Raw genomic sequence first — 14107 nt, 5'->3', positions numbered from 1 at the left:
ATAAACACACACGTCCTACGTAACATTCCACATGACAATTTGAGTCTTACGTGTATTATGACATGCAAGACTCATGTGTTCAACTTTATACAAGTTTATATACCTACTTGTGTACATTTAAAATTGAAAAACATAAATATAGAATAAATCCAAGTTAAAAAGCACAATTATATATTATGCTTTTTATAAAACTGAAGTTGGCTTTGGTTGGATATAAAGTGAATAATTATATATAAATGGTTTAGTGATTTAGGTGGAACATTAGATGTAAATATTTTACCAACATAGGTTGTGGTATAATGGCGGAACTGTTTCACTTTTAATCAGAGGTCTCAAGTTTGAGCTTTGGATATGGAAAAAATCATGTTGGGAGCGCCACCCTCAAATGGGCCTGCAATGCATGTCGGATTTAGTTGGAGCTCCATGAACTCCGAACATCGGGTGGAAAACAAAAAAAAAATGTCAATATTTTACTTTCTGATTTTAGTAGTACATAATTAGTGTTGTTGATGGGTTGCTAATTTCCTATATTATGAATTTGAAATAACTCTAATTCTATTGTTCCAAGTGGCATCCAAATAAGTGAATAACATCTCCAGAAGGGTTTCGGTGCCGACGTGACGAATTGACAGTCAGGCTAGATGCTCTTACTACGCGTTTCTGTACAAATGAAAAATGAATATGCGAGTTGTCATAAGAGCCCTACATTGTTCTATACATTGGCACCAAATTCTTTCCGTATCAATTTTTGTGACATAATTTAATATAATAATTTTTTTAAAAAAATTTCTTCTTCACCATTCGTAAGGATAAACAAGAATTTAATACTAAAATTGTTTCCTAGCAATTAGTACTCCTTATCCCATGCACGACTTACGAGGTAGAGAATAATTTCTTTCATGTTTAAAGAAACATTTTGATATCTTCTACTATCTTTGGTTGTAAATTATAATTTATTTATTTTTTATAAAAAAATTACGTATCAAATTAAGACTAGATAAAATGAAGGGAGTATATGATTTAAGATTTTGAGAGTTGAGGCTGAGTCAGCAATGGATAAGACCATACAATCTAAAAGCAAAAAACTTCCTCGCACATACCACAAAGCTTTTACTTCTCCGATTTAATACTTCCAATATTTTCCAACATTTTAATAGATATTACTCTTTCCGTATCACGACACAAATAGTAGCTCCTATTTATAATATTCCCTCGCTTCACATTGTGTCGAGAAGAATACACAGAACATATCACCCCCCCAAAAAAATCTATTAAATATATACTTATAATAAATTTTGAACCTATACATAAGTTGTGATATTAGTGTAATCGTTTCATAACTTACATAAATCACATAGTGTAAATGATTAATTATCTTATTTTTTTATTTTTTTTTAATTTATAAAAATCTTTTTAAAATATGATAATTCTTATATATTAATTTAGTAATCTGGATACATTAATTAAAATTTTATGAATTAGATAACATTTAAAATATAATACATTAAATATAGAGATAATTTATGAATTAGAATTAATGTATCTGAAAAAGTGATTTTTGAAATGAATAAAAATAATAAAAAATATGTTAAATAAAAAAGTGTAATTATATAATTTTTTCAATTTTTTTTTTGTATCCTTGCGGCACTATTCTTAGCCCACTTCTCCTTTTTTTTTTTTTTGTCGTATTCCAAAACCACTTTAATAAATAGGAATATGTTCCTCCATTTTTCCATCTATCCAAAACACTCACACCATCATTTTCTCCAATAACTAACCAAATTCTTCTAGAACAATCATTCCAAATCCATGGCTTCTTCTTCTTCTTTTCTTCTCTCCACTTCAATTACCGGCTCCAAACTCTCCGCCGCTGCACCACAGCCGAGCTCCGTTAGCTTGCGACGGCGGCCGTTCTCTGTTTCCTCCGCTTACTCCACTGCAGAGAGGACTACTTCTTCTTCTACTACTACTACTAGCTCTACAATCGCCTCATATACATCGTTATACGAAGTTTTGGGGATTCAAATAGGAGCTAATTCTCATGAAATTAAATCTGCTTACCGGAAATTAGCCAGAATTTTGCATCCGGATGTGGTCCGGTTTCAGCAGAATTCGTCGGCGGAGGACTTTATTAGAGTTCAATCAGCTTATGATACTCTCTCCGACCCGGAAAAACGTGCTAATTATGATCGGAAACTATTTGGGAATAGAATTCCACGGCCTGTTGATTTCTCGTCGGCGGGAGTTCGTAGCCATTATACTGTTCGCCGGAAATGGGAAACCGATCAGTGTTGGTAGATTTTTCGAAATCTCCCGCCCGATTATTCCGAAATCACACTAGATTTTAGCCCTCCTACTCGAGGAGGACTCTAATTTCAGGTTGTAACTCGATCCTGAAACATTGATTAACGAATGATTAGATCCATTAGTTTTTAAAATTATTGATAGGTCTTAGTTCCATTTGAACAGTACATGCAAATGTGACTTTATGTATATACTATTTTTTAAACTTTTGTTGTGTTATTTGGGTGAAAGATAAAAAATCACACGAAGTTTTTGAAGTCTGAAAGTTCATCAAAATTGTCCATCAACGTTTGTATTATAAGAATTCGCAATATAATACTTTCTTATCTTTTAAAGTTTAATGTTTAGTCAAATACTGTTACGTAATTTGGAAAGCAACGAATATATTTTTTCTATTTGTTCAAATGATAATGTATTCCTTTAGTATGTCTCAATTAATTTAAAATTGAAAATTTTTCGTCGAATAAAAAAGAGAGTAAAAAAGTAAAGTTGAAAAATAGTGTTTGTGTTGTGAAAGTGGATGTCCAATTTGTGAACGTCCTCATTTTTTATTTTTTTTTTGCTTTTCTTTCTTTTTTCTTTTCTTCTCTTTTTTCTCCACTTATGTTTTCTCTCCTCTTTTACTATAAATTGTCATAGTTTTGCAATGAAGATTGCACACACGAATTCACTGAAAAAAATCTCTTTTTTTCTTATAATTTATTATTATTTTTTTTTCTTATTAAATTGTTATTAAATTGTTATGTTAATTTATTTAATAACAGTTGGTAGATTTGGATAGTTTTCCATGACTTCTCACATGTCCAACTCGTGACTTGTGAGGTGAAAATGGTGTCTATTTGGTCCACAATCTCCTTAGGTCCCCACTTTATAAGATAAGAATTACATGTCATAACGATTTAGCATAAGAATCTTCCATTCTCAGTATCAGAAGAGAGTAAAAGAGAATTGTTCGGATGATAAATATTCTGTATCTTTAATAGTTTTTCGTGGTAAATTTAATTTTTTATATTATATTATGATTATATATTTTAACGATAAAAAGTATCCTATTACATGAGCTTAAATTATATGTATTGATTTTATAACAATGTTTACATAATCTGATTGTTTAAAACACAATTAAGTGCAGTTCTAACTACATTTTGCCTATCTTATCTATTTAATACTATTAAAGTCTACACTATTTCTTTTTAAACATCATAAGTAATCACTTTCGATCCATATTTGAGTTTCCTACATCTCATCATTAGGAAATCAAAACAAGTTCAGTAGCAACTAGCAAGTGAAATCTTTCATCCTTATCTACAAGTACAAAATGACACGTTATATATGTCGTAGTTTTTTCTTTGATAAATTATTCTAAGTATTTCGAGATTTTTTATTTTTTTTTAATTTAATCATAGAAATTATGTCGGTTATATCTTTTATTTTATTTTTCTTAGCCTTTGTTTGGAAAATTATTGTAAATTTTCGATGAGATCCTTATAATAGTATTCTAGAGAATTCATAATTTATCATTTGAAACCTCGATGTTGAAATTCATGGAAATCAAATTTGTCTAGTACTTAAAAATAAAACAACATAAGTTTTTACCTCCATAATAAGTATAGAAAACTCATAATCATCTCCCTTTATTTTCCAAAAAGAAAATGACTATTCAACTTTGGCAGATTTTGTGTGGCCATCAAGATTAAATTTTTCTAAGACATGTCACCAGAAATAGGTTCAACACATTGTTCTCGTGCTTAAGGGTAAGCCTAGATTATCAAAGTTATTTTCTAATATATGACCAACAAAACATTGGATAAGTGTTAGAAGAATCTCACCTCTGATGAAAAAAAAAGGGGTGATCTCCTTATATTATCTTGAATAACAACCAAATAAAGGGAGAGAAAACTAAACAGAGTCTTGATAAGTTTGAATGTCGATATCGAAGGAGAAAATAGACCAATATTCTTAACAGGAAATTAAAGTGGAAATGAACATCGGAGAGCCGTTGCTTGTTGAAATTCGACGCCTTCGTTCAAATGCCGTGATTTGGCAGCTCTCCTAATTTGAATCACGCTTTCAAAAGTTGAATTTCAATATTTTAGTCTTTAATGTTGAGCTAAAAGTAACCTGATATACTATTGATATTAATAATATTCACTATGAAGGGGAGCCTTACGTACTCCTAACTCCATCCATATCCAACAAATTGTTGTAGATTTATAGTTTGTGCGTGTAACGGTATGTCCAAATAGAGCTTTTCTATTGGACGACATGTACTACGAGGCATAACCGGATTATGTACTCTACCTGTTACCTATAAAAAGCTAAACTATCAATTGTGAATTATTGAATTTTTGACAATCCAAAGCATTATATTAACTGTTAAGATATAATAAATATTGTAGAGATATTCTAATTTTAGATATTTTAAGTATTTACGATATCTTAATATTAACACTTTACAACTCTTAGCTTTGTCTCATTATTTTCTCGTTTAAGGCAGACTCAGAAAGAACATTTGTACCAGAACCTCCGATTCCGAAACCAACACTCAAAGTTGTCACTGAAATTATAGCGGAAACATTCCTAAATGGCTATTTGTGCACTCAAAGTAGTCCTAATTGGCTACTTGTGCACTTCCCATCCAATAGAATACCGTACTTCCTGTGGGCCAATAGGTTTGGGCCTTTTAACAAGGCACCTCGAATAACATGAGTTAGCCTATAGTTGGGCCCAATCTACAAAATGGCCTTATTCACGCTTACCTAGATATGGAGGCCCAACTCATAATAAGTTTGGCCCAACTCATTATAAGTTCCTGAATACAAGCAGAACGGGAAAAGCTAACACAGTCGTACAGAAATGGCTAATGGAATGAAGCCTCTCATGAATTGGCCAAAATGGCATCACTATTTATACGTTCGCGCCTCATTCATCCACTTGGTTCAATCACAATCTCCACTCTTCTCGACCTGCAATGTCCGCCGACCGCCGTCGTTCACGGCATCACCATCCGCTTTCTGGCAAGCTCATTTTCGTTCTGGCGCCGCTCTTAAATCACGTGAAAGTCCATTACGGTTGGATCCATCGGAGAGCGACAGTGATTCCGATGAAAAAATAAGGAAGAGTCGCAACGAGAAGAAGCGTGAAGCTCGACGCGCCGTCCGGTGGGCTATGGATTTAGCTAAGTTCTCTGCACCTCAAATTAAGCGCATTCTCAGGTAATTGGAGAACTTCCTAGTTACAATTGACAAAATGATATAATTTAATGTTTCATTTGCACTGTAGAGTGGCTTCAACAGAGCAAGAGGTATACGATGCAGTTATGCTGGTCAAGGTAATTTTATGTTCCAGCAATTGTGAGGTATTATTGCTATTTTTTTCGTGGTTAGTGATGAGCATAACATGTTTGCTCATTTGCCTCAGAGACTAGGTCCTGACGTACGAGAAGGAAAGCGAAGGCAATTCAGTTACATAGGTATGCTTCAAGATGCTTACTTTGTCCATCAAAATGATCTTTTGGCCAAATGTTTGAGTGCATTTGTCAATTTTGGTTATAGATGTCTTAGTTATATCCAATTTTGGTTCACAGATTAGTCAATATTGATCACTTGATAAGTAAATGGGAACTTACAAATTAGCACGGAGGAGACCTATTTCTAATGATAGAAGATAATCAATAGCATTTGGTAAGAAGAAGGGTAATGGATGAAGTATTAGGATTTAGTGAAGAAGTATAACAATCTCAGGCCAAAAAAAGAAAAAGCAGATGAGTTTGTAATAGACAGTTCTGTTTTAAAATGAGGGATTTCATCTTATGTATTTGAAAATCAGGCTTATTTGCTTTACTTTGGTTCATATCATGTACCCTTTTATCCATTATCTTGGAATCATTTCAAATGACACTTATAAACATGCCATTTTAAATTCATAAATATGCTATCGCTTCTTATTAGCAGATGCCTCTATACAAATATAATGTGAAACGAGATACAAGATAAGAGAGATTCAAGAGATAATTAAGAAATTAAGGGAGAGAAGAATTGAACTCATACATGAACAATCTTACCACAAGATATTCAACAGAGATCCAATGTAGAGATAAAGAGATAAACCCCACAAAACTCACCAAGAGTGTTCACCTAAAAATACTGTTCCAAATAATATTCATCCTATTCTATTTATACTACTAGGGTTAACTAAGATAAGAAAAGACATAAATACCCTTAGTTACATCTACATCATAATATGATCAAAAAGATCCTAAAACATAATGTTAATCTTTTCTTATATTGGTTCTTTGATTTCGATACTCTCTTGAAACACTCTAAGCTCTTGATGTCAAGTAAAAATCCTTTCATGCAATGAGTACTTCCCTAACTTGCATCAAAATGGGTCTGTTGCTTTCTTTGACACCTAAAGGATGGACATGTTAGCACGAACGCCAGAAAGTGTTAGGGAGTATGTATTTCGCTTTGTAATTGACTTACCACAGTACAACTATTAGAGAGAAGAAAGTACCATTAAAGTTGTATTCTTCCTTACTAACTGGTCCTTATCCCTCAAATTGTATATCATTATATCTATCTTCTTAGTGTTTGTGCTATCTTCTTTTTTCCTTATTATATATTCAACAAGATTTTTAGTGCAGGTGCTATCTAAAACCGTTCTTCTAATGATTTTGTAATGTTAGAAACAATTTATATATTAAAACCTGAAGAAGAGGAAAGCATTTTTTGTCAAATGCTATAGAAAATTCCCTTTCAACTGCATCTCATCAATCTATTACCAGTCATATATAATCTGAATTTTCTCCGTAGTCAACCCCTGGCCTAATAAACTTCTTAGTGTTCTTTGTCTGAATCAAACAACTATGGGATCTATGGTTCTTGCCATCTGATAAATTCAGGTGTAAATGATTTATCTTTAAGCTTTCTTTAGGCCTCAATTTTGTGCTATGCAAATGAATACTCGTGTTACAAAAAAAACAAAAAACAAATGGATGAAAAATGTTCTATTTCAAATAGAATCTTCAGAGTTTCATACATTTTGCATCCAGAAAAGTAATTGTATTATGAGTTGGTGTATAGGCTGCTGGAGGAATGAGAAGCAATAAGGATAGAATTGAGCAGTAGGAATGCTTGTGTTGAACCTCCTTCAGATCTAATGCTTAATTTTTTGATAGTTTCTCGAGTTCCACTTGCACGGGTCGGTTTTCATTCTCACTGGGGGAAGTACTTTGGTCATTGGAGTGGCTTCCATGAAAGGTTCAAAGGAAATTAGATCTCTTGGTACAAATGGAGTGGATAAACAAATTTGTGAGTTGAAGTTGATGCTCCCAAAACCTAAAAAGGATAGGAAGATAGAAAATAGGTGAATGAAAATAGACACTCCTAAAGTGTAAGCTGTTGAATACTTAATAGTTCATACTAACGGAAAAGGAAATAGTGGCATATTGTGGAGTTTCAGTAATTTTGTTATTGGGAACTGCATAATGCCTTAATGATCAATGAAGTGGAGAAGAACCATGAGATCTTAGGTTCAAATCACAGTGAAGACAAAAATTAGACGATTTCTTCTCATCTGTGTGGGTAAAGGCATAAAGTTACTTAATACTTGTGTTGGTGGGACGTAACAGGTACCTGGAAGATTAGTCAAGGTCTGCAGGTTGTACCACCATAAAAAAGAAGGAAGTTATTGGGAACTGCTCAACACAACTTATTACAATATAATTTTTAATTTGAATCCTCCTAATTTTTTTATCTCATATTTTTTAGGAGGTTCATGAAAATGGAGAGTAAACACTAAATAGTATAATACTGCAATACCGACACTCAATCGAAAGACGATCAATCAACTTATTATATTCTTGAACAGAAGCATCCAAAAGAAATGATAAATTTGTCCTTTTGAGAAGGGACATTCTCGTGAAATGGTGTAGCACTTTATGTCTGACCTATATACTATCTGTTATTAGGAAGATCCAGCAATTATTTATTGAGTACCATACATGTTGATAGCAGAAGAAGTAATCTGAAACTGGATATCCCTTGTGAATGCATTATCTACTTCCTGCCTTTTCATTTCTGCATCTGTGCTCGCTCCAGGCCATAGTGAATAAGCTTGTCATGTTGTTGTTCCGTTTTTTCTCTATGACAGTGCTTTGTATAATTAATCTGTAAACTGTTCATTCCCATCACTGAAAACAATAACGTTCAGTACTAAGAGTCGTAGTTTATTAATTGATTGATTGCACATAGTAATCTTGATGCATTATAGACAAGAGGGAGTTGGTCGGATGGTAAGCACTCCTCACTTCCAACCCTAAGGTTGTGAGTTCGAGTCACCAAGGGAGCAAAAAGGGGGAGCTCCTAGGGAGGGGTAAACAAAATTAAAAATTACTAATTGTTGTGGTATACAATGATACCATGCTTTTAGTGTTTTCATTTTTCTGCATTTTGAAAAGAGGTGGTTTACTGATGATTTGAATTCTAAAGTCTATGCTTATAAAAATCTATGGGCTCATAAACTGTGAACTTTTTGTTGGGCTTATTTAACCTTGGAAATGTTTGCAGCATTATAGTTTTAGTGTATCCTCCTGAAATTTTTGATCACGAGCAAATGGTGTATGTCCAAAGATATATGCTCACAATGTGATACGAATTCATGTTAGGTAGATTATTGCGGGAAGTTGAGCCTGAATTGATGGATGGTTTAATTCAGGCTACAAAAGATGGAGATCAAATTAAATTTCAGGCTTTATCTGGTTCGGAACTTTCGGCTACTGAAGATGATGAAGAAGAAGTTGAAGAGAGTGAATATGAGGATGACGAAGAGGTACATCATAATCTCACTTCTTATTTTCTTTCTCAAAACAATCTGAGGGGATCAAAGTTCTTTGGCTGCTTTGCTGTGTTAGAAGTTATGACCGAGCACAAGAAACTAAAATTGCTAATCTATTTCCTTGAAAAATTGAACAAGTATTAGAACAGCTGTTCTGCACCTCTGTTTAATAAAAGAGCTGATTATGCAGCCTGCATAATGTGGGGTAGATAGCATAACAAGACTGCAACTTAAAGTTTACTTAGGAACTAATTTCAGTAAATGGCACTTACATGGCATTTTCAGGAGACCAAATCAGATAAGAATTAGACTGCAGAACAAAAGTTTTACGACTCTAAAGTATATATAAATGCGTTTACTACAAACAGTCATAACTCCAAAATTTGTCCTGTAATTACATGAAACCAGGCTAACTGAAACCCAGGAGATGTTACATTATAACTGTTGCTTCCTTTTTTTGGCTTATTTTCAGAATTCTGAGGACGATATTGTTTTAGCTGATAGATGGTTTGATGGCTTGGTCAATAAGGACGTTGACATCTCTAAAGAAATATATTCTCTAAGCGAGGTTGATTTTGATCGCCAGGTTAGTTCAGCTGCTATGCGCAGGTCTTGAGTTAATTATTCTTTATCCTTTTAATTTTGGATTTTCTGGTGTATAAGTTGAATTGACACATGATTTTATGATTCTCATACTCAATTTCTTGTCTGTATATGTTAATTTTGAAAGACAAATAACTGGTAAAGGAAAAGTTAGTAAAGAAGAATTATGGATAAATCAGTATTGCAGGCTTGTCAAGTGTGCACCCTAACCTAAAAGAGCATAATTGTTAGCTTGGTTAACTGCACCTTTCATTACTGTAAGCTTACAGCTGTCAACAATTTACTTACGCTGTTTATATGGAATAAGCTGCTCCTACTTGAGAAATTAAAGAAAAATTATGTGCCTTTTGTATGTAAACTACAATTTGCTTGTGTTTCCAGGGTCTGTTATTTATCGGATTATATGTTATCTCATTATACAGGAGTTACGTGGTCTTGTTAGGAAAGTACAATCAATACAAGAAAAGGGAAGCAATTCAAACGAGGAAGGAAAAGTAAATAGTGATGTCGTCCGTGCAGAAAAGTCTCTCATTCGTTTCCTTCAAGACCTAGCGAAGCAGCTTCACAGCTGAATAGAGTATCAGATTAATCTGGGGATTCTGGGTGAGTATACTCCACACTGGCCATCAATGGATCCTCAAAAAGTACATTAAAATGTATTTGTAATACTTCCTAGTTCATGCATGTACTATCTGGAAGTTAGATCTCATTTCTCTGGCCCCATAGCTTCTTATTTCCCCTATATTATTTTTCTAGGGGAGGGGAGTGGGGGGGGGGGGGGGGGGGGGAGATTATTGTTTTTGCTGTAGATCAACATCCATATGCCATGAACTTTTGTGTGGAACACTAGTACTGGAGTTTTAAAGTTAATAACGTTGAAAAATTTGCATAATGTTTGGCTGATAGATGACATGGGGATTGAGAGCTTGTTTGTCTCTATTGAAAATTATAATGAAAGAATCCTGTAGTCATTCCTTTTTGCATCAGCTGATGGCAATGCAAGACAGGAAGAGGAGTGTCTGCTTGTGTTGCTTGGAGTAATATACCACTCATTGATAGATGGACAAAGACATCGATGACATTTGCATTGGGCTTTCCTGTACAAGTAATGTGTTTTATTCAGAAACTTGAGTGACAGAAATTTGCAGATTGTCAAAATACATTCCTTTCAAGTGATATTTCATTTTCACTGTTTAAGACATATATGAGTCATCTTTCAACTTTATTTTGTTGATTCATTGGACTGTAAATTTAGAATTTTCTTTGTTTAATTTCAACATTAACGGCAACTTGTTCAACGCATGATTCATCCTTGGTAAAGAGAAACACTTCTCCATTTATTCAGGCAGACAGTGGTTTGGTGTAATTCAAAATTGCTGACTAATGTTGATGTGTACACTGTATAGGTTCAGCTTATATGTTGTGTGTCTTGAAAAATTGTTGTAGATAACATGGAGCTATCAGCATCAGTTTACAAAAGGTCGTGGCCAGGTCATTTTCTGCTAATTTAAGTTTTGGCAACCTACCTTTTGGGTGTGATTAATAGCCATTCATTTATCATAACCAACTCTTCCTTCAAAATAACAATATATGTTGCATGTAAGTTGAATAAATGGTTGAATCAAAATGAAAAAAAAAAGAAGTTAGGAATTTGTTTCTGTCGGTAGTTTACTTTTCTATGCTTCTTAGGATCTTTTATTAGGTGATGCAATTTCAGACTGGCTTTAGAACTAAATATCGCATACGTGATAGAAAAGTGAACCTGTCTGTAAAAAGAATGAAGTTTACTACTTATGTAATGATTTTTTTTCCAATGCATTAAACGTATTGATTCATAACTTAAGATATTGCAACAGATTATGTGGCGCTTGTATTATAGAATTTCCAGTTTAGTTATTTTATTGTTGTACGGAAAGTTGAAGCTTGATACACAAAAATATCTGACCGACAACATAACATTAGGATAAAAGTAGCATTTACCAAAATATTACAATAACAATAACAACAACAACCCAGTGAAATTTCACAATGTGGGGTCTGGATAGGGTAAAGTGTACGCAGACTTTACTCCTATCAAAGTAGGACGACTGTGTTCAAGAGACCTTCGGCTTAACATTTAGCAAAATATTCTGAGAAAAAAAATATCAGAAGAAACTATGCATGCTTTAATTGGTTGTGTTTGTTGACCGCATGGTCGCTGATTTATAATCCAAGTATTTCATTATGGTAGAAGATAGGGGTAAAATTTATAAAATAATTATTTTTCAATCTTTATAATCGATAAATAAGTTTAAACCCCGTCCTTGTAAATTACCCCCAAAAGTGGCCAATGGACACTATTTTTATGAAATAAGGAATGGCTAGTTGATGCTATTTCTATGAGTAGCCAGTGGACAAAGTGATAAGGTATATGTGCTAATTAGTGCTCAATGTCTTGTCGTAGCGACTTCTTTGTCTTGTCAAACACCTAAAGATAGCGACTCTTAACCAAATGCCTTTTTGTGAAAAAGATTTCTCACAGTAAATACACGTCCGCCGTGCATGCACTTAATTTGGTCATAACCATATAGTATTAATCAAATTTTATGTTGTAGATTCTAAGGTTGAATAATACTATTCTTATTTCTCAATTTATATGAAACATTTTTTATTTTTATTCCTCTCATAAAGAATGTTATGATCACCTTTTAAGAATAATTTAACTTTATAATAATCAAAGGTGTTTTAGACTATAAATTTCAAAAGTCTTCATTTTTTAAAAAATAAAATTTATTTCATTAAATGATGTAGTATTTTGAAAAAGTAACATAGGTTGAATATAATGGTTAGAAATATTCATCTACTTTAGGACTTATTATTCTTCAACTTTCAAGTATTTATCTACTTTCAACATAGATACAAGGGTGAGTGATTTAAAAGGAAATTGCTTTACTGCTTAGCTGCCCCCTAAAAAGTAGAGTAGTTCCTTCTTTTTTTTTTTTATAGATAAGAAGATAGGAATTTTAAGATAAGTACATGTGCTGATTGCTTTTACAAAGTAACAATCAATTTTTTTATTTTTATTTTTTTGTATATAGAAATCTCAACGTATAATAGTATGCAAGCAAGTGGTGAGAGTAAGTGAGTTCGGAAAATTTGCATTTAGAATATTTTAATGGATTATTTCTTTTTAGATTAAACCATTGTTTTTCATATTGCTTCTCTGACCCAGAAAAAGAAAAGTTGTAGGTTGAATAAGAACCTTAAAAAAAACAAATAATAAGTGGAGACAAGCAAATTCTTGACAAACGGGATAGTTGAGACCCCTCCATCATTAATCAGAGGTCCTGGAAAAGAAACCTTATTGTGAGACTAGCTTTAAAGCGGATTTTGTAATATACAAATTTGAATTTAACCAAATTTTAATGTGGATATAAAGTAAGTTTGAAAACTAAAAAGAAATCTTGAACACGTGCAGAAACATAACCTGGTAATATTATCCATAGTCGCCAGTCTAACAGTTAAAACTTGTAGTCAAAAACTTCGTCCTAGTAATTAGCCGTCACACTGTGCTATTTGCAGCTGTTTATGTTTACAACAGTTTTATTTGACCAAAAAAATTCAAGCATGTTTGAACAAACTCTCCATAATTTGAGGGATCAATAAACATAACCTTAGTTTCTACAATTCAACTAGATTTTTTGATGGAATTTTAAATGAAAATGAAATGATCCAACATTTTTGGAGGGAGAGCTCTTTTTATATGTAACTTATATAACCTATTTGATCAAGCTTTTGAAAAATTAAAAGTGTGTTTTTAAATGTTTATTTTAGAGAATTCAGATGTTTAGAAGAAAGAAATACTAGGTGTTTTTGAATATTAATAAAAGTTTTTCCTCAAATAATAGTTTTCCCCGCATTCACTCTTGGAACCTTAATTAGCTAATCAAGCACAAATTGTTGGTTTAATACTGTAAAAATACGTTTCAAATTAATTAATCAAATACAAACAAACAGAATATTAGAAAGTTCATTAATGTGGTTAGCTGATTGAGTTAAAAGCCTATAGTGCCCTCCAGTTTACAAGTACTAAATTGGCTTATCCTGTCTTATGGGGTAAGATGAAAATTTACTACTCCATCCATCAATTTTTACTTATTCAATTTTAAAAATAAGAGATAATTTATTATTTTATACTTATTTTACCTTTATTTTTAAGTGCTATAATTATTAATTTCCAACGTATAATAATTAGGAATAATATAAAAAAATTACTATTTTATTTATAATTAGTGGACATGTGAGTTTGTGAATTGTTACTTATGGGGAATTTTTTTTCTCTCCCCAGGAATCAAAGAAGATCAATAGCGTTCTCAATTATCCT

General features: G+C 32.6%; 2 protein-coding genes across 3 annotated transcripts; both read left to right on the top strand.

Annotated features, from left to right (window-relative positions):
• The first annotated feature begins 1720 nt into the window (after positions 1-1720).
• Positions 1721-2645, top strand: LOC129902868 (chaperone protein dnaJ 11, chloroplastic-like). The gene has a single exon (XM_055978302.1). The coding sequence runs from the start codon at positions 1810-1812 to the stop codon at positions 2296-2298; it is 489 nt and encodes a 162-aa protein (XP_055834277.1). The 5' UTR covers positions 1721-1809; the 3' UTR covers positions 2299-2645.
• Positions 2646-5040: 2395 nt separating this feature from the next.
• Positions 5041-11160, top strand: LOC129904222 (uncharacterized). 2 transcript variants are annotated; one of them, XM_055979762.1, is made up of 7 exons: positions 5041-5519; positions 5587-5635; positions 5725-5776; positions 8972-9135; positions 9614-9727; positions 10167-10347; positions 10651-11160. In XM_055979762.1, the coding sequence occupies exons 1-6, from the start codon at positions 5161-5163 to the stop codon at positions 10314-10316; spliced, it is 888 nt and encodes a 295-aa protein (XP_055835737.1). In that variant the 5' UTR covers positions 5041-5160; the 3' UTR covers positions 10317-10347; positions 10651-11160. The 2 variants fall into 2 exon arrangements, with proteins under 2 accessions (XP_055835737.1, XP_055835738.1); XM_055979763.1 differs by having other exon boundaries at positions 5042-5519; positions 10732-11160.
• Positions 11161-14107: the final 2947 nt, after the last annotated feature.

This window comes from Solanum dulcamara, chromosome 9 (assembly GCF_947179165.1).
Source record: "Solanum dulcamara chromosome 9, daSolDulc1.2, whole genome shotgun sequence".
NCBI lineage: Eukaryota > Viridiplantae > Streptophyta > Magnoliopsida > Solanales > Solanaceae > Solanum > Solanum dulcamara.
Note: the sequence above shows the minus strand (reverse complement) of the source record. Positions and strands in the feature narration are given on the sequence as shown.

What these genes read in the sequence shown, in the direction of transcription:
- LOC129902868 (XM_055978302.1), top strand. Translation starts at nt 1,810, where the DNA reads ATGGCTTCTTCTTCTTCTTTTCTTCTCTCCACTTCAATTACCGGCTCC.
- LOC129904222 (XM_055979762.1), top strand. Translation starts at nt 5,161, where the DNA reads ATGGCTAATGGAATGAAGCCTCTCATGAATTGGCCAAAATGGCATCAC. An exon ending in ATGCAGTTATGCTGGTCAAG is followed by an intron (nt 5,636 to 5,724) that starts GTAATTTTATGT and finishes CATTTGCCTCAG; the next exon opens with AGACTAGGTCCTGACGTACG. An exon ending in AATATGAGGATGACGAAGAG is followed by an intron (nt 9,136 to 9,613) that starts GTACATCATAAT and finishes GCTTATTTTCAG; the next exon opens with AATTCTGAGGACGATATTGT.